The 27,058-nt window shown below is 54.1% G+C and overlaps 11 protein-coding genes across 11 annotated transcripts; 6 read left to right on the top strand and 5 right to left on the bottom strand.

Moving 5' to 3' along the window:
* Positions 1-589: 589 nt before the first annotated feature.
* On the top strand, positions 590-3,471 carry SPSK_08476 (uncharacterized protein; the record flags this gene model as incomplete). The annotated part of the gene is made up of 2 exons (XM_016735072.1): positions 590-645; positions 705-3,471. 2 exons carry the CDS (start codon positions 590-592, stop codon positions 3,469-3,471), a joined length of 2,823 nt encoding a protein of 940 aa, XP_016587017.1.
* Positions 3,472-4,555: 1,084 nt separating this feature from the next.
* Positions 4,556-8,326, bottom strand: SPSK_08358 (uncharacterized protein; the record flags this gene model as incomplete). Its single annotated transcript, XM_016734958.1, has 1 exon — positions 4,556-8,326. The coding sequence occupies one exon, from the start codon at positions 8,324-8,326 to the stop codon at positions 4,556-4,558; it is 3,771 nt and encodes a 1,256-aa protein (XP_016587018.1).
* An 863-nt stretch (positions 8,327-9,189) lies between these two features.
* Positions 9,190-9,456, top strand: SPSK_10155 (uncharacterized protein; the record flags this gene model as incomplete). The annotated part of the gene is made up of 1 exon (XM_016736706.1): positions 9,190-9,456. The coding sequence occupies one exon, from the start codon at positions 9,190-9,192 to the stop codon at positions 9,454-9,456; it is 267 nt and encodes an 88-aa protein (XP_016587019.1).
* A 1,204-nt stretch (positions 9,457-10,660) lies between these two features.
* Positions 10,661-10,966, bottom strand: SPSK_10106 (uncharacterized protein; the record flags this gene model as incomplete). The annotated part of the gene is made up of 2 exons (XM_016736662.1): positions 10,661-10,757; positions 10,785-10,966. 2 exons carry the CDS (start codon positions 10,964-10,966, stop codon positions 10,661-10,663), a joined length of 279 nt encoding a protein of 92 aa, XP_016587020.1.
* A 188-nt stretch (positions 10,967-11,154) lies between these two features.
* Positions 11,155-12,366, bottom strand: SPSK_09392 (dihydroflavonol-4-reductase; the record flags this gene model as incomplete). The annotated part of the gene is made up of 1 exon (XM_016735965.1): positions 11,155-12,366. One exon carries the CDS (start codon positions 12,364-12,366, stop codon positions 11,155-11,157), a length of 1,212 nt encoding a protein of 403 aa, XP_016587021.1.
* Positions 12,367-12,803: 437 nt separating this feature from the next.
* Positions 12,804-14,178, bottom strand: SPSK_09251 (geranylgeranyl pyrophosphate synthetase; the record flags this gene model as incomplete). The annotated part of the gene is made up of 2 exons (XM_016735827.1): positions 12,804-12,881; positions 12,955-14,178. The coding sequence occupies 2 exons, from the start codon at positions 14,176-14,178 to the stop codon at positions 12,804-12,806; spliced, it is 1,302 nt and encodes a 433-aa protein (XP_016587022.1).
* Positions 14,179-15,777: 1,599 nt separating this feature from the next.
* On the top strand, positions 15,778-16,587 carry SPSK_09713 (uncharacterized protein; the record flags this gene model as incomplete). Its single annotated transcript, XM_016736284.1, has 1 exon — positions 15,778-16,587. One exon carries the CDS (start codon positions 15,778-15,780, stop codon positions 16,585-16,587), a length of 810 nt encoding a protein of 269 aa, XP_016587023.1.
* Positions 16,588-17,091: 504 nt separating this feature from the next.
* SPSK_10198 (uncharacterized protein) lies at positions 17,092-17,319 on the top strand (the record flags this gene model as incomplete). The annotated part of the gene is made up of 1 exon (XM_016736746.1): positions 17,092-17,319. One exon carries the CDS (start codon positions 17,092-17,094, stop codon positions 17,317-17,319), a length of 228 nt encoding a protein of 75 aa, XP_016587024.1.
* Positions 17,320-18,505: 1,186 nt separating this feature from the next.
* Positions 18,506-21,082, top strand: SPSK_08566 (DNA excision repair protein ERCC-3; the record flags this gene model as incomplete). The annotated part of the gene is made up of 1 exon (XM_016735159.1): positions 18,506-21,082. The coding sequence occupies one exon, from the start codon at positions 18,506-18,508 to the stop codon at positions 21,080-21,082; it is 2,577 nt and encodes an 858-aa protein (XP_016587025.1).
* Positions 21,083-21,378: 296 nt separating this feature from the next.
* On the bottom strand, positions 21,379-23,616 carry SPSK_08689 (uncharacterized protein; the record flags this gene model as incomplete). Its single annotated transcript, XM_016735278.1, has 1 exon — positions 21,379-23,616. The coding sequence occupies one exon, from the start codon at positions 23,614-23,616 to the stop codon at positions 21,379-21,381; it is 2,238 nt and encodes a 745-aa protein (XP_016587026.1).
* Positions 23,617-26,317: 2,701 nt separating this feature from the next.
* On the top strand, positions 26,318-27,040 carry SPSK_09767 (uncharacterized protein; the record flags this gene model as incomplete). The annotated part of the gene is made up of 1 exon (XM_016736337.1): positions 26,318-27,040. One exon carries the CDS (start codon positions 26,318-26,320, stop codon positions 27,038-27,040), a length of 723 nt encoding a protein of 240 aa, XP_016587027.1.
* Between the last annotated feature and the right edge of the window lie 18 nt (positions 27,041-27,058).

Consider the following 27,058-nt stretch of genomic DNA (forward strand, 5'->3'; position numbering starts at 1 on the left):
TCTTACTTCTATTAAACATCCTGCCCCCATTCACCCCGTCCCCCAGCCATTATACCACCGCCACCATCCGCAACCTGCCATCGGTACAAACCGCGGGCGAATGCAAATCATTTAAGTCGTTCAACCACAAAAGGCGGAGGGTATCCCCGTTCGGAAAGATTTTCACTACTTCACCCCGGGCAAAACAGAATTTAACGTCTCGTGTCGACAACCGGAACATGATGTAGAAAGGATCCAGATTGGAAACGACTGCAAATCTACGACCAAAACACAAGGGCATCAACGACATACGTCGACGACAGCGTCATCAAGAAATATAACGGCCCCAAACCTCTACGCGTTTCCTTCTCAATACGATACCGGTTGAAATTCAGTCATTCGGGTGTCAACGTTCGAGCCACAGTCCAGAGCACAGCCAAGCCAGCACAGAAACTGGCCGCAAAGGCGCTACTTAATCATTTTGAATTTTGACGCCTGCCCTTGGTCCTTTGCTTTTTTCACGTGTGGTGAAAATCAAAGGAAAAGAAAAGGGATGGACTACGGCCAGAAAGCATGTTACTTTGCTTGTTGATCCTTGCCACTACCCAAGATGGATATTCGAGCTTCGAATGGTGGCCTGGGCCTCGCTCAAAACACAACATGCCCGTAAGTATGCCTTGGACAACAAGTCATGGCAACAATTCACTCCAGCTGACGGTTAATAGTTACGAAGAGAAGGTCGTCACCGACCCAACGACTGCTCGCATCGTTCTCACATTTCTGCGCGAGTTTGTTGAGCAGAAGATAATCTACTCGCACAGTTCACAGGGCTACTACTGCCCAATGACAAAGTGCGAATCCTCGTTCACAGAGCCCCTTTTTCTTGTCCAGCACCTATTTACGTGTCCGGAGCTCGGAAAGGGCGAGTTTGAGTGTTGGAAATGCTGCAGCTGGCACCGGTTTCCTACGACGGAGAAGGAGTGGACTGAATGGGCAGGCTGGAAGTCGACAGCAGTAGGCTTTCAAAGGAAACGGAGCCTTGGATCAAAGATGAAAGAAACATTGACGGATACCCTTACGCTTCGTCGACGAAACTCGAATCGCAGATTCTCAGTGTCCAGTGCTGGCCCTGTGGGAAATGCCGGCCTGGATCAGACGCCCCATCCAACGTCCACATCCTCGATGATTTCATCTCCAACATTGACCGGCACAACAGCTGATATGGACGGCATCGGCTCGACCATCCACCACTCGGAAAAATTTCTAGCTTCGACGGATGCCTGTGAATGGAATCAATTTCTCGGCCTAGACCAAGCACAGATGCTCTCGCCTCGTTCAATACAAGAGTTGCAGACGGCGTACAGAGTTGACCAGCAGATGGTGCCCACATTTTCACATCCCCCAGGAGCAAACCATGGGCTCGACTCTACACCTGGGACTGCAAATGCATCGGGGTATACGTGCACATTCGACGAAGGATGTTTTGTCACGAGCGAGCACCACCACCACCAGCAGGGAATCGGTGTGAAGCCGGGGTCAGGAGCGGGAATATCTACAATGGCTGCTGCTTGCTCATGTGATAGCTTCGGCAATGCAGGAGCAGTAAGCAGTAGCATGGATGACCGAAGCGCGTCTATGATGTGGTCAACAGACATAGACTCTAGCGACACAAGCAACATTTCCTCTACCCGGCCATCGACAACGTTTGACCAGACTCCATCCCTTCCTTCATCGACAAACACATCACAGGGATCATTATTCGCGGCACAGATCCTGCCTTCGTTCTCACCAGATGCTGCTCAACTTATTGCGGCAGGTTTTGCAGGTGAACCTCCGGCAAATGTATCGTCAGATATGTGTTCTTTACAGTCGCCCCCATCCACCGCACCTCTTCTTATGAATGAGAGATCAGGCACGAGTGTATTTTCACCAATATCGCCTTCAAAGGGGGACGACCGCCTAACGGTGCCTAGTTCCTTTGCGTCAACACCAGCTTCAGGAGATTTTGACCAAACCGAGAATCTCATATTGGACGAGCGACATAACTGGTACCATAACAATCAAAATGCAACTGCCTCCGTCGTATTGGCTCCTGTTCCCACCGATGGTAGCCTCGATCATATCCCGGGACCTGTCCTGACCACAGGACCTTCACTACCTTCTACAACTACCACAATATCCAACCCATTGCACAATCCACCGACAACTTTTGAAAATATAGCGAACCAACATACGCCTCACAATCCCCATCGAATAGATTCGAATCCGCATGACTCACTGGCGGTGTCAATGGATATTGACATGGATGGCTTGCCAAGTCGCCCACTCCCAACACCAACTCGACCTGTTAACCAGCAAGTCGCGTCTTTCATGCAAAGGCCTCCATCCATTGCATCAGGCCATCTTCCAGCCCAACACCCCCAGCAACACCGAGACACCTATCCACACCAGATCGGTCCACCAACCATCCCAATCGCGGTCCAGGAGCCCCCGACACATATTAACAGCCAAAAACCGCTTCACGGCGGGCTTTTCCCTCCGTCGTCCTCTCAAATGTCGTCGTTGACAGCGCATGCAGCCAATCCGCGATTTGAGTTCACTGGCACAGGGGTATCACAAACAGGGACCAAACCAGTCAGCCACCAGCGCCATCCATCCAGCTCGAGGGCATCATTACAGCCGCCGAAGACACCTACGTCGACCATCGACGATGACATCGATCCTGAGGACTTGGTATGCGACGAATGCAATTGGAAGCCTCGAGGCGTCCGTGAGAACCTACGGGGATACTTACGCAAACACAAGAACGTTCATAAAGGCCTTCGTCTTTCTTGTGACATACCCGGCTGCAAGAAGAGTTTTAGTCGACTTGACAATCTCAAAACACATCGCCGTGACAAACATGGAATCGACGAATCCACCACAATCTCCAAAGCAGCGAGCACAGCATCCGTAAGCTCTACGGGTGCCTTAGCCAGTGGACAAATTGTGACCGGTGGCATCAGTGCCCTGCCAGCCAAACGAATCATGACTATGAACGACTACAAGAACGACAGTCTAGCCGTCAATGACCTAGGTGCCGTGGTGCCCGTGTCAATGGTATCTACAACGGCACTTCCTCCACAGTCCCAGAACGTCCTTCAGGCTGCAGCCAGCATCGCGCAAGCTCAAGTCCAAGCACAGCTTCAAGCCCAGGCACAGGCGCAAGCACAAGCACAAGCACAAGCCCAGGCTCAGCTACATACCCAATTCGACCAGGGTCATCTTGTGATGCAAGACCATACTCGTGGCACTAGTCATGCTCATCCACACGTGCAGGTAGCGAATATGCAAGCCCAGCAAGCCCAAGAACTGACACAGGCACATGTTGCACAAAGTCAAACTGAGCTTTCTCGTCCTGATTCCAAACGACAGAGGGAGAGCCTCGATCACGGAGGCTACCGTGGCGTCAGAGGCGAGCATGCAGCACTTTGGCCGCTCATGCAGATTTGAGAGCCTGCATCTTGTCCAGCAGCATCATGAACACATATTTCTTTTTCTGAGCACATATTTCATTCTCTTTCTGGTGTTGACTTCACTTTAGCCCTTTGCTAAAGCAATACATACACTTTCGTTTTTTTTTTTTTTTTTGGCCTATTTTTGCAATTTATTGTTACCACTCTTTTACTGTTTCCTTTGTTATTTCTTATTTATCTCTAACATCCATGCTGCATTGTCTGCAAACCCATTCGCTTTGTCGATTTCGAAACACATTTTCAGTCATGTCTCGAATATTTCATCATTATACCATTTTACATTCAAGACGCATATAGCAAGCTCTCGCTTCTTCTAGTTTACAATTTTATACTTCCTAAGCAGATTTCCTGTCGAGGCAAGGCTAACTGTATTTGAGCACTTGCCTGAACATGGTATTTGTTGCATAAAATGTCATACCTATTTTTGTCCTTCCATTTTCAATATGATTCTAGGACTGCAACGATATTCATTTGGTTTTCCACATCCTTTGCCTTGCTTTGTGCCTTCTTTTCACTTAAAGAAAACAAAACGACCCTTGAAAATTTCAAGAAACGAATTTTCATATGTTAACATTTCTACTCTCATCGATAAAAATGCCAATAGATATACAACAATCCGGTCGTTATAGGCATAACTGCCAGAAGAAGATGCAATGGGTAGGAAATGGATTGAACAAATCATGAACCATTAAAATTTGTGTTGTCTCATCTGTCTAAACGGGAAAATATTTTGTGGACGCATGTCTGGAGTACAATAATTGACGGCTGGAACACACCGCAAGCAATTTGGAGTGTAATGCACAACAGCCGCCAAGCACATTCCCTTGCCGCCCCAACAAAAAGCAAAAAAATCCAAAAGAAGACAGGTCATCATGTCGTAAAGAGCCCAGTTTTTAATACAGAACGCAAGGACAAAACAAAAAGTCTTCTAAAAAATAACGTAACTTGCGGCAACAAGGCATCGAAATGCTTCGAGTACAGGGTATACGCGAAAGAGAAAACATACAAAAACGAAACAAATATGAAGACAACGCATACATGGAAGCCCAACCGTTTCCCATTTAGCCGTTGATTTCAGTCATGGCGAACTCGGCATGGCCGCGGCTTTGGCGGTAGGTCTCGTTCCAGCCCCCGTCCCAGCCTGGTGCCGGATGGCTGTTGTGCGGTGGCGGGGCCTGTGGGAACATGGGCGGCATCTGGGGTGTCATTTGTGGTAGCTGCGTTTGTTGAGGATCAAGTGGTTGCTTGACGTCGCCTGGCCAGCCCCACTCGGCAGTTGTTGCCCCCTTGGAAACTGACGGGCGCCGCGGCTGGTCGTAATAAGGGTGAAAAGCGTTGCGGTATGGCGGCTGTGAGGGCTGCTGTTCATACGATCCACCATGCAAGTTGGGCGACCCTCTTGGCTCGCCTCGGTCTCGATCTTCGCGCTCCCAGCCCCGAGGCGGCGAGTCGTCAGGGTGGTAGCGAGGACGCTGCTGTCGCTGCTGTTCATGGTACTGCCGGCGGCGGTCTTGCGTATGGTAGGGCGGGCTGAGTGACCGGCGCCGCGGTGGGTAGTCGTCGTGGTACGGAGCACTTCTGACTGGGCCACGGTCATCGTAGTCGTCGCGGTAGTCACGGCGATCACGCGGATATCGGTGGTGGTCATAGTCGTCGTAGTTGTCATCTTCACTGTGCACAAAGACTGCATGTCCGTCATCGTGATGGTCCTCACGACTGCCCCGGTTGCGATAGCGGTTCCATGGCTGAGGCCTTGGCGGAGGATGTGCACCCGAGTCTTGTGGCGGAGGTCCGCGAACCGGCTTGGCGTGGTCGTCCCCCCGGATCCAGCTCGAGCTCCGTTCTGCTGCAGCGGTCGGACCATTTCGAGGACCGTTCATCCCTGTTGCCTGAGCACCAACCCAAGGAGCGGCTGGTGGCGGCATGCCGAAGCGCTCGTTCCAAAAGGATGCCCACATCGAATCTATGGTAGCAGCACCAGCACCAAAGCCAGTACCGACGGCACCCATGCCCATATCAACGCTGAGTCCATAGCCTGTGGCTTCGGGACCACCTCTGGGCTGTGTCTGGTATGGATAAGGGCCCATCATGGGATGCGGCGGTTGCGTGAAGTATGGTATGCTAGTAGAACCTGGAAAGCCACCAGGAACAGCAGCACCACCAGCTCCTAGTGGACCTGGATGTGGCGCCTGCGAGTGCATGTGAGCAGCCGGTGGTGGGACAGGCGCCTCGCCAGGGTGTGGGATGTGCGGCGGTGTGTCTGGGGGTGTAAAGACTCTGTGCTCGGTATCGGGAGAAAATTGCGTCTCGTTGCCGTCGTCGTTGGTATTTTTATCTTTCTCATTCTTGCCATCGTTGCTTTCGTTGGCGCTCTCATACTCGCTATCGTCCCTCTTCTTATTCCCTGGCTTTGTCTCGGCGTGGTCCCCTTCCGCAGCCAACGCCTCGGCCTTAGCGTTACGTTTGTTCTTCGCCATCTGCTTGGCTTTAGACTTTGTTTTCAATTTAGACGTTTCTGCTTCAACAGCATTATCATCTTCCCCGGCGGCAGCTGGAGGAGTTGGTGGCGTAGGCAGGACAGGGGCTACCGGGGGCGAGGAAGCCTCGTTAGCTTGGCCATGGGTTTTCCCAGCAGACGTGCTGACATTCCCATTCCGTTTTTTGCCCGAGTTGTTTGATGGTGGCAGAGCATCTCTTATATCGACCGTCTCAGCGTCTGAGTAATGCTTCTCAGCATCTTCCTCACTCTCAGCAGAAGCCTTCTCGTCGCCCTGCTTGACCGGCTTCGAGGACACAGCAATGGGCTTTTTAAGGTGGTACACGACACGTTCAAGGCCCAGCTCCGTTGCTGCTTGTGCATCGTACCCTGCATCTGCCTTGCCTTTTCCGGGGGAGGCCTCATCACCTGCCTTGTTGCCTGAACCGTATCGTTCGTTCTCCTTGTTGTCGTTGGCCTTTTGAGAGTCATTGCTCTCCCTCCGGCGGCGGCCGGTTGAGTCGGGTTGCCTATTTACCGGGGAGTCATTATCGAAGTGGCCGTCTTCATCAAACTGGCCATACGCAGCTGGTCGGCTTGGAGGCGCCAAACTACCACCACGGCCCATCTCAAGCCCAGGCGCGTAACGATATGGTCGTTCAATGGATCCCCGCCTCATGCTGGGGAACGGTCGGCTTTGCGGGAGGCCATCAAAGAGATCACTAGGTCCGTGGTGGGTGTCACCCGCGGCTCCACGAGGTGAGAAGAATGACTGTGATGCTGCCATGTATTGTGGATGAAGTGGGTAGACACCGATAGGGAGCATCGCAGGGTGGGGTTGCATAAATGGTGGCATATCAAACGTAGCACCAGTCTGTGTTTGGTACCCCAGAGGATTAGCTGGAGGATATGGGAAATGCGAGACACCGAATGGCTGGCCTCGGCCATGAGGTATGAAAAAGTCCGGTGACGGGTATGGTGGTGGGAGATCATCATGATCTTGCTCGAGGTCGTATTGTGCAATCTTGGCGTCCCGGGATTTACTTGGCTCGGCCTGCGTCGCTGCTGCCTTGGGAGTGTCGGCTTGATGCGCGGGCGTTGCTTCAGGAGCGCCACCGGTATCGGCTATGAGCCCACCTTTCTTTGTGTCCGCCGTATCAGTGCTGCCAGCCTTGATGTCATCCATGACCTTTCTGTCTGAATCTTCGGCCGCATTATTGTCAGCTGTTCCAATGTCCCTGTCGTCTGACGGACGCTCAGGCTCGCTAGGCTTCGTGGCGACTGCTTTCGCCTTGCCCTTGAGTTTGGCCAGTTTCTTAACTGCCTTCTTTGACAGAAAAACTGGAGCAGGTTGCGGCTCTGGTTCTGGCTCCGTCATGGCCTCCTTTGTTTCCGTACCGGGATTGCGCATATCCTTCAACACATCCTCTGCTGGTGCATTTCCGTCTGCTGGCTCTGCCGCAACTGCATCCGCAACTTCAGATTTTTTGTCCGTCTTCGGCAGCACAGCCTCTACGAGAAGCCACTCAACAAACTGGCGTGGGAGCCGCTCAGCACGGTCACTTTCTTTGATTCTGTCTCGTAGCCTCTCATAGATCCAGTCGGCTGCGTCAACTTTGATGTCGACGGGCGCCTTGTTCTTGGACTTTCCCTTCTTGGACGCCTTGGGGTACAAGGCAACGGGGGCAACATAGAGCAAGGAGCCTGGTCCTGTGATGGCCTCTTCGTCATCACTCGGATCGTCGTCCTCGGGACCAGCAAGCCTTTGCTCAATCGTCCGGACATATATGATGACGGCACTGGTCAGCGTCTCGGACGCAATGCGAAACCTGTTTTGATTGATAAGATTGGCGCTGTCGTCGCTGGCATGCGCCTGTGATGTGGCCAGCCGGAACACGGTCGCCAGAAGAGCAAGGCTATTGCGCATCCATTCCATCTCTGTAAAACGCTCCGCGGCGCCCGAACCGGGGAACAGTGTCTTGAGCCGCCCGAGCTTGTTACTCGACTTGTTGGTGCTCGGCTTCTTGCTGCTGCTGGGTGTCTTGCCACTGACAGGGGCTGAACTATTTTCGCCCAGGCCGTCCAGGAAGGTCTTTTGTACCATATGAACACGGTCGATCAAGGCGCTGACACGCTCCAAGCATGGAGGTGTCAACGATACCGAACCCGAGCTAGACAGGAGTGCCGATGCGAGATCGGCCAATGTCAGGTTGACGTCGACAAAGGCCTGTGCAATGCGGCCGATCTGGCACTCGACGCTGGGATACTCGGAGGCGAGACAGTAGAGATCTTTGGCCAGTTGGACACCCAACTCGGCGGCGTCTGAAGCGCTTGTCGCGACAAAAGACGAATCCATGACTTGTCATAGTTTTTCTTTTCAGGAGCATTGACCGACAGATGTGAGAGATGTGTGCGTGGCACGATAAGGACCGAGAGTGCGCTTTGCTGACCGTAACAACGAGCAATGGGATACCTTTCCGGATCAAACGACCAGCGCCTTGGGCGAAAGGAGACAAGAGTGAGATGTAGTCTTGTAATAGAGACGAGGGATTTGCTGAGGTGGGGGAGACCAGCGTCGTCGCGCGAGTGAGTCGTCGATGCGCGCTGGCAGTGGAGGCGGCAGAAATGGAAGGAGATGAGGAATGCTGTACGGGAGAACCCACGCAAATGAAATGGAAGAATTTCAAAAGCCACAAACATAAAATGTACACCCCTCTCGTATTTTTCCCAACAGCCAGGACGAATTGGGATAAAAAGGTATGACAGAAAATGGCGAAGTAGGACAGAATAAAGAGCCGAAAACTTACAATTTAATGCGCAGTCTGGCTCATTGATGTCCAACTGAGGTCTGTGAGCTCAGCATAGCGGCTTCGATTCCCTTGTCTGGGTTTGGCCCCATCATGATGTGTCCCTTGTTCCTGCAAACCAACCCATCCATACAACATAAAACTACCGGCGGCCCACAGTCCTGCCAGTGCCTCATGAGAACGGCAGCATGTCCGTTTCCCTTTCCCTTCTCGCCCCTTTCGTCCTTGATTCCGAACCCTGTCGGCCCTGGTTGGTTCTTCGTCATCTGTGGTTGACTCGTTTGCTTGACTGCTATGTGTGGGCACTCTTTGCCCTGGCTCGCTCGCTTGCCTTATTTATTTTCATCCATGCTTGCGTTTCATCCCTGTTCACCCATCTTTCCGGAACATATTAAAGTGGGCAATGTGCATGATGGCACGGGTAGTGACGCAGCCAACGAGAAGTGAGACGGCGGGGCGCAAAGCAGAAAGCGGTGCACGAGTTAGGACACACACACCAAAAAAAGACGAAAGAAAGAAAGAGCGAGACAGCAGATGCAACGGTATCATAACACTCAAAACCGTAACACGCGAAGAGGTGACAAAACACGACCTGAGGATTCTCAGAGTGACACGACAAAAGGCCGAACGGACAAAAGACGAAACGGCGACAGGGCAAGACAAACCGTACACGACGTAAAAAATGGTGACAGCAGACGAAAAGGTTGATATGTTTTAGCCCGCCCAAAATGCACAGCAGCAACGGCCAGTTGGATCAGACGGCGATGACGTGGCAGTCGAGGAAAGTGTATGAGTTTAGCAAAAAAACTGCTAACATGAAATGAACACAAGCACAAGAGCAAACGAGCACAAGAAACCACGAAAGGGCGATGTGGAACGAAAACACAAAGTGCTGGACGGAGCGGACGGTTGGACCGCAGGGACGAGAGAAGGTAAACAAACGGCGAGCGCATGACTGCAGCTGTCGCGCGTTTTCTCCTATCAGCACACTTGTTTTCCCTCCTTGATGCATTCGTAGTGTTACCGTCATGCGTGTCTTGGTCGTCTTCACGTCAGTGTCTTCCAATCGTTGCGCGTGCTTTTGGCTTTAATGGTGGCCTTTTGTTGTGCGCTCGCGGCCAATCGCTGTCAAGGGAGGGATGCAAGGCAATGAAATTTGAATATTTGCCAAGGCCAGCATGAAAGCTCCCGACAATAATTCGACGGAAGGGATTTGTGTGTTGAAGGGATGGGGCAGCTATGCATTGCATATGCAGGTGGGATGCAGCAAGGGTTTTGATCCACTGGTGCTACCGCGCGCCTCAGAAATGGCAGCTTTGCGTGAGAGAAGTCTGCATCGTTAGATTCGTTTGCTCGTGCGTTGGTGGAATATCGATGCGAATGCAAACAAAAGACAAAGTAATTGTCGCAAAAGGGCAAAGCCAAAAATCGTAAACAAAGGGACGACAAAAAAAGGGGAATATGATGTCGAATATTCTTTCCGTGACCGCGGGCCCTTTCCTTGGCCTGCTCTGTTGAGACCACGTTTGGCCGTTTGCACTTTCCGAACCCAGGAAAAGCGGCATGCAACCCAAAATGTTCTGGAAGGAGCGTGCGCGCTTAAAACAAAAGGAGAAAGAGCGGACGGAGAGAAAATCAGGAGGAAAACGTTACGAAGCACGGGAAGGAGCGGATCAAGTTGCAAGTGGGTGAGGGGACTTCCATAGCCCTGCTTGAATTGGCTACAACACCGATACACGATAAGCCCGGGCGCTACCACACTACTGGGCCAGGGTAGTCAAGAAACTGTCTGTTCAGCGGCCTTTGGGCGATCTAGTTCCAATTTATCTCCAAATTAGCACAGCACTGGTCGTTGACGTCGTAGCTGCTGGTGCTGACAACCCTCAATGCTGACGTTCTAGGACGGTCATGTCTGTGATTCGGATGTTCCAGTCGTAGGGATTTGCTATGATGTTGTCCAGGTCGACAAATGCATTGGCACTACGTCAGTGTAATTGGCAAACATACCCGGCAAGTTCCATAGTAAACGTGAGACGTTCAAAGTGTTGCCTTGATCGTCCGCTTGGCTGGCCTTTCGACTCGCCGGTGCGGTCCAACTCAACGTGGCAAAGGTGGTGGGTGAGGCGTGATCCAACGATACAATCTGCTTGTATGAAAAGGTGCAGGGCGTGGTTAATAGTTAAAGACATTTTGTGAGCAGATGCGTTTTTGGAGTGTTCGTCTTACAACATGCCTGTGTCGGTTGTCAAAGAGAAACCTACGACCCGAAGTCGTAAACAATTTGCTTCCGTAATGGCACAGCGCAGGTGAATTCAAATTACAAATGGCACATGGCATGGTATCTTAAACGTTTCTTCGCCCCTTTCCGCCATCAATATTAATGCCTTCCTGCTTCCCGTACCATACGACTTTCCTCCGCGACAACGCTATCCACCGTGTCCATGATCGTCTCAAAGACAGGTCTTGGCCGCCATCCCAGCCGGCCCTTTGCTTTTTCATTGTTCGTGACAAGCGCCGGACCCAAATGCGACGACACATTACGTCCACCACTCCCACCAGAACCACCAACCATCGACGCTGCCCTCGCCACCCAATTTGGAACACTGATCGACGGCACCTTGCGAGCCTTTGCGAGCGCCGGTCGCTCTTTGCGGATGGCCATGGCGATACTCGACAGCGACACAGGCCGGCCGTCGGCAGCGGCCAAGAAGCGTTGACCGCTGGCGGTCTCCTCTGACGCGGTCATGGCCCGCACGTGCAGATCGGCGAGGTCGCGGACGTCCACGATACCCAGGTGGAGGTCGGGCAGGGCAGACCACGTGCCGTCGAGCAGGTGCTGAATGGCACTGGGCGCGGGCGGCGGAAGGCCAGGAAGTGCCGGGCCGTACGTACCCACGGGGTTGAGGACGGTCAGCTGCAGCTTGTTGCCGTGACGCTCACCGCCAGCGGGCAAGCCCTGAACATACTCCCAGGCGGCACGCTCGGCCTGAAGCAAACCGCGGTGGTAGGCCGGAAGCGAGTTCTTGTCGTCGACCGACCATTCGTTTTCCGTGAATACGTGGCTGCTCTCTTGCGGATGGCCGTAGCCAATCGTGGCAAACGACGACGTCAGGATGACACGATGGACAGTCGTCTCCTGGGCCGCACGAAGCACGCGCAAAACGCCATCCTTGGGTGCATCGCCCGACAACGTATGGTGGATATATGTGCAGCCGCGGACGGCATCGGCCCAGCCGTTATCGGAGGCGAGGTTGGACGCAAAGAAGTGGAGCCGAGCAAGGTAGCCGTCAACGTCGGCACCGGCCGCCGTCAGGGCGATGCGCAGACTCTTGCGCACATTGTCCTCCTGTGACAGGCTGTTCAGAGTTGTGCGGACGGCGTAGCCAGCCGCGAGCAGTTGGAGGATGAGATGCGACGCAAGGAAGCCAGATCCCTCCGTGACAAGGACGATGGTAGCCGAGTTTGCCTTGGCATGTGCCGCATCCGTTACGCCACTTGGCGTGTCGACGATGTCGTCCGGGGAATGTGCTTCGAATGCGCCGGGCGCACGTCCGGCCGGATGGCTGTGCGAGTTGGATGTTGGGGCCATTTTGGCCTCCAAAGTCGGGTTGGTCCACTACAGTCAAGTTGCAGCTAGAATGAAGCAATTCCAAGACGGCAAAACGTACTTCGTAGGTGCGCTTGGATAAGCCCAAAGGATCGTGCCAAGAAGGCTTACCTGCAAGCAGTTAGCATGACTCAAACGCCGACTCGGGGCCAGCTAGACATCTGTCATCTTCCAGGGTCCCAGTATCAGTGTGGTGATACCTGACGACAACACCAAAGACTGCGAAAATAAACCTAAAGGGCACTCCGTCTACGTATTTTAGAGATTCTGTCCTTTGTCATTTATACTTGTTTCTGTCACTCCTAGCTTTCAATGCAACAGTATTGAATTTTCAGTCTGCGCACACACCGTTCACAGATTACATTCGACGTCCTCCCTGCCACTAAACGGCGCAGACGAAAACCCAGCCACGACTTGGCTCAGCGAACATTCTTGATAACGACGGGTTTCTCCTTTGGCACACTAGAAGCATCTTTGAAGGCATCCAGAGGTGCGTCCTGTTTTATGTTAGCGGGGATTTTGTAATACATGTTGGCCCGCCTCCTAGGGACCTTGACCACCGTAGAATACCTTTTGATCGGGCGTCTTTTCTTTTCCGGGACCGTCCACCGCACCCCATTTCAAGTATAGGTCCTTGGGCAGCATCATGTCTTGGTCGACGCTGCGAATCACCAGCTTGTGCCCTTTGGTTCGGTCGTATTGGATTGTGGCATGTCCTCCCCGTTCTCTCGTGACCAGGACAATTCTGGAGACCAATGCAGCCAGCTTTCTCAGATCGGACTGTTGGGCGTCTTCCCATTGTGTGATGTCGGCCGCTACATCCTCCACTTGCGGCTTCGGGAAAATGCCCCTGTCGTGATACGCTCGCACAAGCTTGGGCGTCTGGGCAATCCAGAGCTGCGGTGCCACATCGTGGATGGCGAGGCGTTTGTGGGCGACGCGGGTCTTGATCTCGATGAGGGAGTCCGGAGGCACGGCCTGGCCTTGCAGTTGGATCGTCAGTTTCGTTGGTGTGGCTGTCGTTGCATGCGTGGGTTTGGCAAATGCAGCATCGGCCGAGGGACCATCGGGTTGGGAGAGGGACAAGGATTCCATCAAACCAGAGAGGTCGTCACTTTTCATCGCCGTTGCTTTGTTGCTGGCAGGCTTGCTGGCAGACTGCAGATGGTTGGCATCAGCGACGTAGCCTTCCGTCTTGTAGCGGACGATAAAGTTGAGACCGCCAAACTGATACGAGATGATGCGATGGTGCCCCGTGCCGCCGGTGATCTGCTCTGTGGTGTATGCTTTTTCAAACTCGTTGCCGTAGCCCCGGAACTCCCACGGTAGAATCACCTGCGTAGTGTCCGTCTCTGTTCGGCAGAATACGACAGTCGTCTTGTTGACCTCGACCCGGATCGTAAACGACTCCTTTGCGTACCGGTTCATTCTTGGGTTGACAAAGGCAAGCAGCTTTCGCATGTTGTTTCTGTCGGTCACAATGTCCACCGAGCGAATGTCAAAGGACGGATGCTCGACATACAAAGCGCGGAACAGAGGCTCCAGGGGACTGTCTGGATGGCGTGCCGCATTTTGGGCAATGTAATAGAAGCCCGTGTCCTTTTTGACTTTTCGGGGGCCCTGTGGAGCAGTCCAAAGTGCTGGGCTACCCGGGACGGCAATCGTGGGCTGCCCGGCTTCAATCCAGCTGTACGAGGCAAGGTGCTTGACGTTTGTAATCTTTGCAGCCGCAGAAGGGTGGAGCGCTTCAAGATCAGACGACGTGATCTCGGCGATGGTCGAGGAAGGTGCCATTGCTTTGAGAGTGAACGGGGCCAATTATGGTCTGAGAAATAGGGAGAAATGGAGAGATTGATGGAAGTAAAAGGCGGTCTCTTTTGCAAGAAACACATTGCTTCTCAGAAAGGCGGCGACGCTGGCCATCCGAAGAAGGCAAATTTGGCGGGGCCGTATCGACATCACGGCCCCAAATAGACCACTTCATTCAGCAAACAGCGTCTATACCCAAAGAGACTCTCTTTGTCAAGGTGTGGCCGTGCGATTGGTTGGCATTGTCGAATATTGACTGGTGCCTCTTGAGTTCCGTACTCTTGATGTGAGGCGAGGGAACTGAATGTACAGTGCACCTGATGAACGGCGGGTAGTTACACATAGGCTACAACCACCATTGAGGAAAGTCAACAATGCTCAGTGGTTGGAGTTGGGCATTGTCTTGAATAGGAAATGGAACGACAATTTTACCGCCTCAACTTCACAGGGCGGTTCTGGACATAGCCAAACGAATTTCGCCACGTCTGTGGGAGGCTTTGTGCATAAGTTCAGCCCCCAACATCACATACATGAGAGCGATGTAAAGGTTGCGAGATGCAGAGCTTACGCTGCAGAATGCACCACAGTAACACTTGAGCAAGCAATGGCCTGTGGTAATGGGAAGAGTGGGACAAACCAAGATAACAAGGAATACTATCGTAAAAAAAAAAAAAAAAAAAAAAAAAAAAAAAAAAAGAAAGAAGAAGATCTAGCGGTCACTCTACTTCCCTAAATAGTCTGACAGTCACAATCCCCGAATAACCAATGTATAGAAGTCACAACTGGGAAAAACAAGACCCCGTTAACTTTATAGTAAGGAATCTTGCGGCTTATCGCGTTGCGTTGTTGTTTAATGGATAAAATATAGCAAATTTCATAGATTATAAATTTAGCTATATGCTTCTACCTAAAGAGCTCTGTGGCTTGAATTACGAAGCTTTTGGCAACAAAAAACAGTATTTCCACACGTAGTTTCTGTGTTAGTGTATCTAGTTTTTTTCTTTTCTTTTCTTTTTCTTTTTCTTTTTTTTCTTTTTCTTTTTTTTTCTTTTTTTTTTAAAAAAACAAACAAAAAAACAAACTTAGAAAGTTGCTTTTCCCATTCTGATATCACATACGATAACCTACGCCGCCGTACACGGTAACGGCAGGTGTAAAACATCGTCAACCGTGACAGACATGTTTGCGGCCTACTTCGTCACCGCCGCCAAGTTATCATCCGCTTTCAATGGGGTGTGAATTAAATCACCTGAAAGGTGAGCAGGTATATAGTCTAATTCTAAAACATGACCGCGTAAACGAACAAATATAATATTGTAGCCACGCTCCGTATCTGTCTTCTCTTCATAGGGCATCGGGAGCAAACTAAATTTTAATGTGGAAACGGCCCCGTCTGGTAAACCGGTTTTGGCTGCTCCACCTATCGGAGCGGTAGTGGATGCACGTGACGTGGATCGGCAGGGACCATGGCTCGAAAGCCCGTCCAAATTGCGGCATAATAAAACATCTTCAAAAGACCGATTACGCCTACACCAAATTCACTCCTTTTTACTCCTTTACTCCTTTTACTCCCACCCGCACAAAATGGGCTCCGCAGCAAACACCGTGGACCGGCCAGCGCTGGCGTCCAACCCCAAGTACATCTTCTTTACCGACTTTGATGGCACCATCACCCTGCAGGATACCAATGACTACATGACCGACCACATTGGCTTTGGCGAAGCACTTCGCCGGAAGGGCAACGGCGACGTCCTCAGCGGCGCGCGCGACTTCCGCGATTCGTTCCGGGAGATGATGGACTCGATCCGCACTACCTCGTTCGAGGACTGCATCGCCCTTCTCAAGAAGAACATCAAGCTTGACCCCCACTTCAAGACCTTCTTTGACTGGGCCGACGGCGCCAACGTGCCCATTGTCATCCTCAGCGGCGGCATGGAGCCCATCATTCGCGGCCTGCTGAGCAACTGGCTCGGCGAGGACGCCGTCCGCCGCCGCCTCCAGATTGTCAGCAACAACGTGGCCGCGCGCGAGCCGGGCGTCAAGGACCTGTACAAGGACGCTGGCGGCTGGAAGCTGGTGTACCACGACGACAGCTCCTTTGGCCACGACAAGTCGATTGAGATCCGCAAGTACTCGCGCAACGCCGACGGCAGTGTCACGCCCGCCTCGGAGCGCCCCGTCATCTTCTACGCTGGCGACGGCGTGTCGGATCTGTCGGCGGCGCGCGAGACGGACCTGATGTTCGCCAAGGCGGGCAAGGACCTGGTCGAGTACTGCAAACGGGAGAACGTGCCGTACACCGAGTTTACGGATTTCAGCGACATCGCCAAGGATGTCGAGAGCATTGTCGAGGGTCGGGCTACGGTGGCCGACGTTTTGGCGAGAAAACAGTAAAGGATACCGAGGGGATACCACGAACAACACAGCGAAAACATAGACATAGACTCAGGAAAGGCAAAAAGAGACATTAGAAGAGAGGGTCCACCTGTAGCATAGAGATTTGGTATAGGGACATATAATGACACTGCATAGAAACCGATACGCTCTATTATTTCACCCTGGGATGGGCGCAACGCTAGTGATTCAAACACTTGGTGAAGATTCGTCTGGAAGGAAGGTTAGCATAAGCCATGAAGGTGGAACACAAGTCAGATGTCAGGTTCATACCCTGTAAAACTGCTCAAACATGATGGTATCGGCTTCGAAGGAATACGTCGGTTTTTTCCAGAGTGGTAACTCTTTGCCGGTCGGGATTTCGTGCCCCACAAACCCGGCGCGCTCAAAGTCAATAGCAATCAAAGTTCTGTCTGGTCGCTGCATGACGTTTCCCGGGTGAAAGTCATTGTGAACAACTCCGGCATCGTGTATCTGTTGCATTATTGTTTGTACTTCGTCCGCATGCTGCTCGATCAGCGTGCGCACTCGGACTTTGAGTGGTTGCTCCATACGGAACCCAAAGATTCCGTCCTCATCGACCAACGGACCCGGGTGGACAGAAACAACGGGCACATTTTGGGCTACAAGTTTTTGAAGGAGGACAAACTCGTCCTGGATCGATCGACGCTGGCAAGCGTTGACGGCCACCTTGCACACCGGGAAATCGTCGTCTTGTACACAAGGATCTAAGAGCCGGATATGGGAGTCGGAACCGTGGCAGACCGTGCTAGACTTGGCCCATATCTCGTGCACCTGGGCGCTATGATGAATTCGTGTTGTGGTATTCGTGTCAGCAATATCGGGGAAGGTGGTCAAGTCGGGTGTGTCTCTCCAGCTTCCAGCCCAGCTGACACGGTATTCTTCTTTTTCAAAGTCGATATTGATGGCCCACTTCCCCTCCCATTTATAAACTTCGGTTATTTGAGCCGCCATGTCGCAGTCGTCGGTTCCCAGTGCCAACCTGGACGGGTTGAAAATTCATTTGTACGTCAGTAGGCAAAACCAAGGCAGAAACAAAAATTAAAATTCTGCTGATTATTTAACGAAATCTAGTCACGTGTCGTCGTCTTGAACTGAGTAACAGAACGAAGAACCAAACGACATTCTTAGATATTTTCTCACCTGCCATATTCATTATGTAGTATGGCATTCCGTAATCGTGCAAGGTCCATATAATGTGGATGTTGGAATTCACGCTGCAATTCTAGGTGCTGAGCACCGCGATCGCCTCACAGCACCCTTCCCTCGTAATGTTGATTCAGTACGGAGGACATAAAACGATTATTTCCACACAAAAGTTAACAAATCGCTATTCGTCGACGTCTCCCAAGGGATTGATAAGTCGATGACATCCCTCTCCTAACTGCACTGTCTCGTGTGCAGCCCCCAGCGGTAAAGGTCGTAGGATTGTCAGGTCGTGGGTAGTCGAGGTCGATTTTTGAAGCAGTTAGAGCATGGCGTGAAGTTTGCCACATTAGTTAGCACGTGACACAAGCTGTAGAGCACGACAAATCACGGAGTCTGATTACAGAGCATGTCAACCCCAGTTCTTAGCAGTTTGACCCACCTTCTCGACGCTTCCTCAACGTCCGGATTACATTTCGACACGTTCTCATCACAACCACGCCACGATCGAGTTTTCTCCCAGTGTGATACCAACAGCGTACATATCGCATTCTCGAATACGCCCTTACCGACAGCATTGTTCGTTTTGGTATCTTTCGGCACGCCACGTACGCAGCCGCTGGCGGAGGGTTCGTCTTCGTCGGACCGGATCTTGACTCGCCCCAGCTCATAGCCTCGCACTCTCCCTCCTCTCCTTCGTATCGAGGCCGTCCACCGCAGTCTGGTGCAGTATTGCACCGCCTGACGCGTCATGGTGGCGGCAAAGCGAAAGGCGCCTCTCCCTGGCCAAGGGGCCAACAAAGCGCCGCGGGCGTCCAAAACCTCGACACCCGGTCCATCGACGCCGAATGCTGGCGACGACAGCGAGCTGGCCGAACAGTCTGACGCGTCGGACGGCTCCGAGGCGCTCGGTGTCCCCGATGAGCTCAACAGCATGATCTCCGACAACGTCGACCGGTTCGGCATCGGCGCCTTTCCTTACCTGCTCCCGTCCGGCGCCAACGACTCGGCATCACGCCACTTCCAGCCCCAGAACAAAAAGGACTTTACAGCGCTGCCCATGAAGCCCGACCACGAGTCACGGCCGCTCTGGGTGGACGGCTGGGGCAAGTTGGTTCTCGAGAGCTACCACCCGCTGGCGCGGCCTGTGCAGGATCTGCTGATTACGATTGCCGAGCCCATCTCGCGACCCATCTTCTTGCACGAGTACCGTATCACACCCCACAGCCTGTACGCCGCTGTGTCCGTGGGCCTGGAGCCCCGCGACATTGTGAGCTCGCTCGACCGGTTCTCCAAGACGGACATCCCGCCCAACATTGTGCAGTACATCAAGCACTGCGGCAAGAGCTACGGCAAGGTGAAGCTGGTGCTGCGGCGCAACAAGTACTACGTCGAAACCTCGGATGCGGCGGTCATGCAGATTTTGCTGAAAGACCCGGAGATCAGTGCGTGCCGCGTGCACGGCGCGGAAGAGATGACACTCAAGGCACCGACCAACGCGGGTCTCGCCATTGCGGGCACCAACGACGCAGCCGGGCTGCGGGCGGCCCAAGGCCTGGACACGCGGCCCGCAGCAGAGGGCAACGCGCAGGAGGCGCTCTACACGCAGGCCTTAAATACCCTGGCCGACGACGCCGACGACGCCGACGATGCCGACGCCAGCGGCCGCAGCTCCGTCTTTGCGTTCCAGATCAGCGACGACAAGGTCAGCGCCATCACACAGCGGTGCTTGGCGCTGCACTACCCGGCCCTCGAGGAGTACGACTTCCGTAACGACTTTGCCAACGCCAACCTCGAGATTGATCTGCGGCCCGCTGCCCAGATCCGGCCGTACCAGGAGCAGAGCCTGAGCAAGATGTTCGGCAACGGACGGGCCAAGAGTGGGATTATTGTTCTGCCGTGCGGCGCCGGCAAGACGCTGGTGGGCATCACGGCGGCGTGCACCATCAAGAAGGGCGTTGTCATCCTGGCGACGAGCAACATGTCCGTCCTGCAGTGGCGCAACGAGTTCTTGAAGTGGTCCAACATCAGCCCCGACGACATTGCCGTGTTCTCGTCGGACAACAAGTCGACGTTTTCCGGCAACACAGGCATCATCATCACGACGTACTCGATGGTGACCAACACGCGCGAGCGGGCGCACGAGTCTGCCAAGATGATCAAGTTCCTGCAGAGCCGCGAATGGGGCCTGATGCTGCTGGACGAGGTGCACGTCGTCCCGGCGCAAATGTTCCGGCGCGTGATTGGCAACATCAAGGCGCACTCGAAGCTGGGGCTGACGGCGACGCTGCTGCGCGAGGACGACAAGATTGAGGATCTCAACTTCTTGATCGGCCCCAAGCTGTACGAGGCCAACTGGATGGAGCTGTCTCAGCTGGGCTTCATTGCGCGCGTGCAGTGTGCCGAAGTGTGGTGCCCGATGACGACGGAGTTTTTCGAGGAGTACATGCGAGCCAATGTGCGCAGCCGGTCCATCTTCTGCGCCATGAACCCGACCAAGTTCCAGGCCTGCCAGTATCTCATCAAGTACCACGAGAACCGCGGCGACAAGATCATTGTCTTTTCCGATAACGTCTACGCCCTCGAGGCCTACGCCAAGAAGCTGATGAAGCCGTTCTTGTATGGCGGCACGGGCAACGCAGAGCGCCAGCAGATTCTCGACTACTTTCAGAACTCGCCGCAGTGTAGCACGCTGTTCCTGTCCAAGATTGGCGACACGTCGCTCGATCTTCCCGAAGCCACCTGTCTCATTCAGATCTCGGCCCAGTACGGCTCGCGCCGCCAGGAAGCGCAGCGCCTGGGTCGCATTCTGCGGGCCAAGCGGCGCAACGAGGACGGGTTCAATGCCTTTTTCTATTCGCTGGTGTCCAAGGACACGACGGAAATGGCCTTTTCCGCCAAGCGCCAGGCGTTTCTGGTCGACCAGGGCTACGCCTTCAAAGTTATTACGCACCTCAAGGGCATCGAGAACATGCCCGACCTGGCCTTTGGCAGCTCCCACGCCCGGCGCGAGCTGCTCCAGAAGATCCTGGTCGAGGTCGAGAGCAAGTCGTGGCGCGACGAGGAGGAAAAGGAGAGCGCCAGCCTGCTGGCCGACAGCAACATGTTTTACGGTCCGGACGGCAAGCCGCTGCGCAAAGGACCGGCCAAGCGCAAGGCAGCACGGCGCACGGCGGGCACGCTCAAGGATCTCAGTGGCGGCCAGGACATGGCGTACATTGAGCAGAATCGGAGTGCCAACAAGATGATCAAGAGCAAGAAGGGACCACAGAACGCCTTTTTCAAGGCCATTACGAGAGAAAACGAGAGACGGAAGAAGATGGAATAGAATGTGTGCATCTGATCTGCTCGTGTTCGTGTTTTTGTTTTCCTATTGGGTTATTGGATTGTTATCGGAAATGGCTCAAATTGCATGATTGGATGGGTAACGGTTCACTGGGAATACAATGGCACATGGACTTTTGTAAAATAGAAGGATAAGAAACTCCATAGCGGAAAGAAAATATATTACAAGATTTCAAAATTTCTTGCAACAAACCAAAGCTGTCGACCAAAAGAACTGCAATCCTAAGATTGTTATATCACATCGTCATGACCACACCACAACCACAACACCACCTCCATCTAGTCCTTCTGCTTGGAGAGATCCGGCACCAGGTACCAAAACACCAGCATGGCTGTAAACAGGCAAATGACAATCGGGTGCAGCACAAAGGTGCCCACTGCCTGCGCCAGGACACCGGTAATAAACGGCGCCGCCGCGCCGCCCGCACTGCCAAACGCGCCCATGACGCTGATGCCCGCGACGCGCTCGCGCCGGCTCAGATTGCGCATCATCAGGCCGACGGCGCAGGGGTAGACAGGGCCCAGAAGAAGGCCCACGGCCGAGACGGCGACGGCGTCGCCCATGACGTTGGGCACAAACCACACGAGCAGCTCGAAAACGGCGGACCCGACGACCAGCAGGTACACGGCGCGGCGGGGGCCGATGCGCTGGGCCGGGACGGCCAGCACAAAACGGCCGACGGTGATGCCGGCCCAGAAACCGGCCGTAACGTAGCCCACCTTGGGCTCGGTGCCGCCGCGGTTGGCAATGAGGAACGACGTGACCCAGCCGGCGACGCTGACCTCGGCGCCCTGGTACATGAAGAGAAACAGGGCGCCCAGAAGAACCACGCGTGACGAGGGGACGGTGAACATGTCCTTGAGGCGGGTGGTGGCGCGCTGTGTGCGGAGGCGCATTGTTGTGGGCGTCTGCGGAAGCCCTGGCGACGTCGTTGGCGTCATCGTAGGCGTAGCCATCGACGGCTCCGCCAGCCCCGCCGGGAACAGGGGCGCTGTTGACGAAGCAAACGAGTGAGAAGGCGTAGCAACGGCTGATGCCGGTGCCGACGGCCAGAAGGGGGGGATGGTCTGGGGGTGCGACTGGATGGGCGACAGACTGGGCCGTGGCGGTTGAGGCGATGCGAACTGCCGCACGGGCGACGCGGACCGCGATCTGACACGCGACGGTGCTGCCGTGGCGTGCGTCGACGTGGGCTGGGGACGCTGGATGGCAGAGGCATTGGACGCAAAGTCGACGAGTTCGATGTCGGCTGGGGGTGAAGGCGGCGCTGTTGCGGCCATCGCTGTCTTGTCTTTTGTATCCCACGGCACGGGGCCCGCCGCCCGTTCCGGCCTGTCCTGTCGTACTTGCTCCTGCTCCTGCTGCTGCTGCTGGTTGTCCAAGGCTGCCTGCCGCTGCCGCCCCACAAGCCACCGTCTCCGCCGTTCTGCGGCATCTTCGGAGCTCGACGAGTCCGGCGTCGCCTCCCGCACCTCGCCCCAGTCCCGTTCGTAGCCCGCAAACGTCCACGCCGACAGCACGGACGTCAGCACGCACACGCCAAACGGTACCAGGTAGAACCGTCCAAACGCAATGGCCGACTTGCTGTCCGGGTCCTCGGCAGCACCCGTCGCCACCGTCATCGCCGTCGCGATGAGGGGGCCCGAGATGCCGCCGATGCCGTACGAGCCGTGCACGATGCCCAGGGCCAAGGTGCCCTGCTGGATGCCCGAGCAGTAGGTGTTGCCCATGGCGACATTGAGGGCTTCGCCCAGACCGACGGCAAAAAAACCAACGACAACGGCCACAAAGGGCGCCACCGTGGTCAGCAGGGGGACGTAGCCGACGGCCATGATGAGCTGGCCGATGCAGAGTGTGCGGGCCTGGCCGAGCCGCCGCTTCATGGGGTCGGCGACCGTCGCCGCGATGATGGACCCGAACGCGCAGGCCACAAAGATGAGCGACACGACGCCATAGCCAATGTTGTAGTGCCGCTCAATGTACGGCAGCAACGCACCGGCGGCGCTGTCGTTGAGCCCGTCGTTGAATGCGTTGAGGGCCGCGTTGGCCATGCGGAAGATGTTTTTGCGGGGCAGAAACATGCTCTGCAGGACTTCGACGCCGTTCTCTGCGTCGTCGCCCGGCTCGCTGCCCAGGCCCGTGTGGTGGCTGGCTGTGTCGGCGTGGTGGACGTCGGAATTGCTTGTGCCGCTGTTCTCGTCGTCGTTCTCCACCGGCGTCACGGGCCTGCTCCTCTCCAGGTCGGCGGCATCAAACGTCTTGGTCGACGGCTTGCGCTCCAGTAGGACATTGTCGTCGTTGGCGGCGAGGGGACTGGTCGGACGGGGGCGGGCGACGGCACGCGCAGGCCGGGCAGGGATGGATGGCGAGGCCGAATAATGTGTGCCAGATGCGCTGGCCATTTGAACGGACGTGCTCGTGGAATGTGCTGCGTGTTCCGTGCGTCCAGGCTGTCCCGTCGATGGCGACGATGTCACCGTCGATGGCGAAGACTCAATGTGGACGAGGGACAACATGGTCAACTTATAGGCGATGGGTGCTTTGAAATAGGAAGAACATGGGATATGGTCCAAAGTATGTGCAATATAGTCGCGCCAAGTGAGATGGATGTATTTGCAGTAGGCAGGATACGGAACTGGCTATCATCTATGCACAGAGCCCATACCGTCCGATACAGGACACAAAGAGGGGATTCCGAAGACTGGGAGACGAGGAGAAGGGGAGACTAGGAGGCGGACACAAGGGGAAAATGGGAATGGCGCCGCTTCGATCTTGGGTGTCCGGAAGGTGTTGTGACTGCTTCGAAGTGTCTATAGTGTCGTTGCGGCTGGTCTTGACGTTGTGGCCCAGGTTGGCCCACTGCGGTCCCGTGAACTGTGATGTGATTTGGATTTAACCGATGGATAGCCGTGGCGGAGTTGGCTTCGAAATATTCGGAGGTTGGATGACTGCAATGGGCGGAGAGAAGTCAGGAAGACGGCGGATGACATACGCTTGGGAAAGTCTGAGTCTGAAAATAGACGGTGAAAAGGTCCCAGCCGAATAAGTGCGAACCGCCTGAAATAAGAAGACGGCCGACTCTCTACCGACGCTCACTCGCATTTTCTTATTTCTTTTTCTTGTCGTTGTTTTTTCTTCACGCTTGGGGATTTGTCAGATCCACACCTCCACGGCAATGACTACCAACGACGTGATATTCCGCCCTTACCCACGTTCACGATCCACTCCCACTTTCCACTTACACCTTGCACGCACTAGGGTATCGGACCTTATTGTGTTCACATGGGATGGGGTATGCATCGCAGCGGAACTGCCATCACAGTTGCCTTACTTGTGGGCCCCAAAACTCCGACAGCCACGGCCAGACTCCGACAGGAGTGGTTGTAGACAAGTAGACAAGCAGGCACAACATAAAACAGGCAAGGCGTGAAAGCGAGCATGAGGCAAAGTGGCCATGTGGTCATTGGTCGAGCCTTGTGCACGGTTCTTCTGCGTCGTCTTTTTGCACCTTCACTGCCGTGCTTTTGTCCGTCGTTTTTATTTTCGTCTCCGGCCGTGGCTGCAGATCAAAGGCTTGACTGACACAAGGGCCCACCTGTTCCTCGCCAGGAAACAGTATTTCGACTTTGCCGGTCTCTTTGCCATCCTTATTTTTTTTTTCCTTTTCGTTCCCAGCATCGCATCTTCCCTGTCTAGTGCCGGATTTTCATCGGTCTAGGCCCGGCCTCCAGAGCAGGCGAGCAAGTCGCATCATCTCTATCATGCAGAGGAAAAGGCAACAGGACAAGTAAAGGCTCCAAGACCTCGTCCAGAGGGCCAAACGTGCTTGGGCTGGTCTTGTCTCCTGGCCCGTCTCGGCCTCAGTCTCATGGCCTCGTCCAGTCGGTCCTTTTCTGCCAGCTAGTCCTATTCCATAATTTCAAGACGTGGGTGTATTTCGTGTCCCGCCGGATCGTGGGACAGGGGACTCGAGGCGGAGATGTGGAAACGCCAAAGTGACGGGCGAGAAGAAACAAAGGAAAACAGCTTGTCAGTTACAAGTTCGGAGTCGTGGAGGATGTGCTGTGCGGAGGTCTAGCGTCGCGGACTTTCCCAATTGGGTGCATCCGCTCCGCCAAATTATACTACTTGACACACAATGCAGAACTCCAACCCAAATAGTTCTTTTCTTATTTCTCACGCTGCTATCATCGTCCTCTTCAGGAAAGCTCTTCGCTGGCAAAAATTCGGCAGAAGTTCGCCTGAACATAGCTGAACCAGCCACACGAATTACGAGCCCATGCACCGTGAACTTTTCGGGTTCTTTTTGTGATCGGTTTTTTGTCTGCCCTTGTTTTAAGGCCACCTGTCGGTTGCCCTCCCATTTTCCCACATGTTGCGGTTCCCTGTTCTCTGACAAACAGATATGAACTGCGTCTCTCGTCTGGCAAATACGATATCTACCTACAGAGTATTTCGTCCTACGATATCTACTATGATCTGCTATTCTCGTCGAGACCACCAGCAGAAATAGACTTACTCGAGATTTTTGAAATACTCGTATTCACCTGAGATGGAACTCTTGCGCCGATTGCGGCCCTTCTTAACCTTTGCTTTGGCTCATAATGCAGTCTGCCGGTTGAGTCATATCAATGAAGGAACTGGTGACCAAAGACGTTGAGAAGCGTGACGAATGTGGTTAACATTCACACAGAAGATTCACTCGTGATCCATTACTTTGAGAAGATGGAAAACTTTCATGGCTACGATTAGTAGCTTCCCGGACAAACACGAAAAAAAGAATCTAAGTAAGCGCTGCGTACAATTGCCCGTGAAATTTAAAAGTCCCCACGCCCAAGTGATGCGAATGGAGTTGAAGCTTTTCTTGTTAAATTTCTCCCGGGGCATCGAGATGCCTCAATTGGCGACAAAGCGAACAAGGGCGGCAGGGACAGGAGGGAAGAGTTCCAATTGGCTCTCGGGAGTGCCCTGTGCTGACCCTTAAGGGGGCCACCACTTTGGAAGCTGATCGCACACCGCCAAAAAATAATGTGGCAGAAAACAGCTCTATTTGCAGTACAGGATGTGTCATAGTATAATACTGAATGAATAGTGCGCTTAACGATAAAAATAAAGATGGAGTAAAAATTTCAAAAGACACGAAAGCAAATAGCAACAGGGTATCACATCCAACAAGCTCGACAGATTCCTTTTTGAAATATTCGCACTATCGCAACAATGTCCTCCGATGCCACGTTTGAGCCCAAGGTCGACGTCAACGGCACTACGCCGCCGGCGACCCTGACCCCCACCCAGTCGCTCGCCCGCGTCTTCATGGCCGAGGGCAACGGCCGCTACACCGTCATCCTGCCCGACAGCAGTGCTGCCCTGGCCCTCAAGTCGGGCGCGACCGATGGAACAGAGAGGGCGGAGAAGAAGTCCACAAAAGGAGGCAAGTCGGCAAGGGGTGGCCGTGGTGGAAGAGGCAAGACCGTTCGCGGTGGTGGTGCCGTTGGGTTTAGCGGCATGGGCCGTGTAGGCTGCGGGGGCGTCGGACGGTGCAACGGCAGCTGTCTCGATCGGGGTGGGAAGACATGCAATGGTGGTACACGCGGTATTGCGGCGGCCGACGCGCCGACAGGGGAGAAGGAGGCGGACACCGGAGAGGCCACACCAAAGACTGCGAAAAAGAACCGCGTGCTCGTCGACCTGCACACGGCCTTTCACAACACTGTCCGCGTCGCCCGCCATAGCATCGTGCTCGTCGACCTGGCCAAAGCACCCGAGAGCCTGCAAAAAGGCAGCCGCGTCGTCGGCACCATTGTCAATGTCGTGCGAAATCCACAAGTCTGGGTCCAAGCGTCGTATTGGCCGTACCCGCCGCCAGCAGCCACCGTCAAATCCAAAGAGGACGACTCCATTGTCGGCCAGATGCCGCCGAGTGACGACGATGAGGAGTGACCAGAATGAGTGACCACG

This window comes from Sporothrix schenckii (assembly GCF_000961545.1).
Source record: "Sporothrix schenckii 1099-18 chromosome Unknown Cont44, whole genome shotgun sequence".
NCBI classification, from domain to species: domain Eukaryota; kingdom Fungi; phylum Ascomycota; class Sordariomycetes; order Ophiostomatales; family Ophiostomataceae; genus Sporothrix; species Sporothrix schenckii.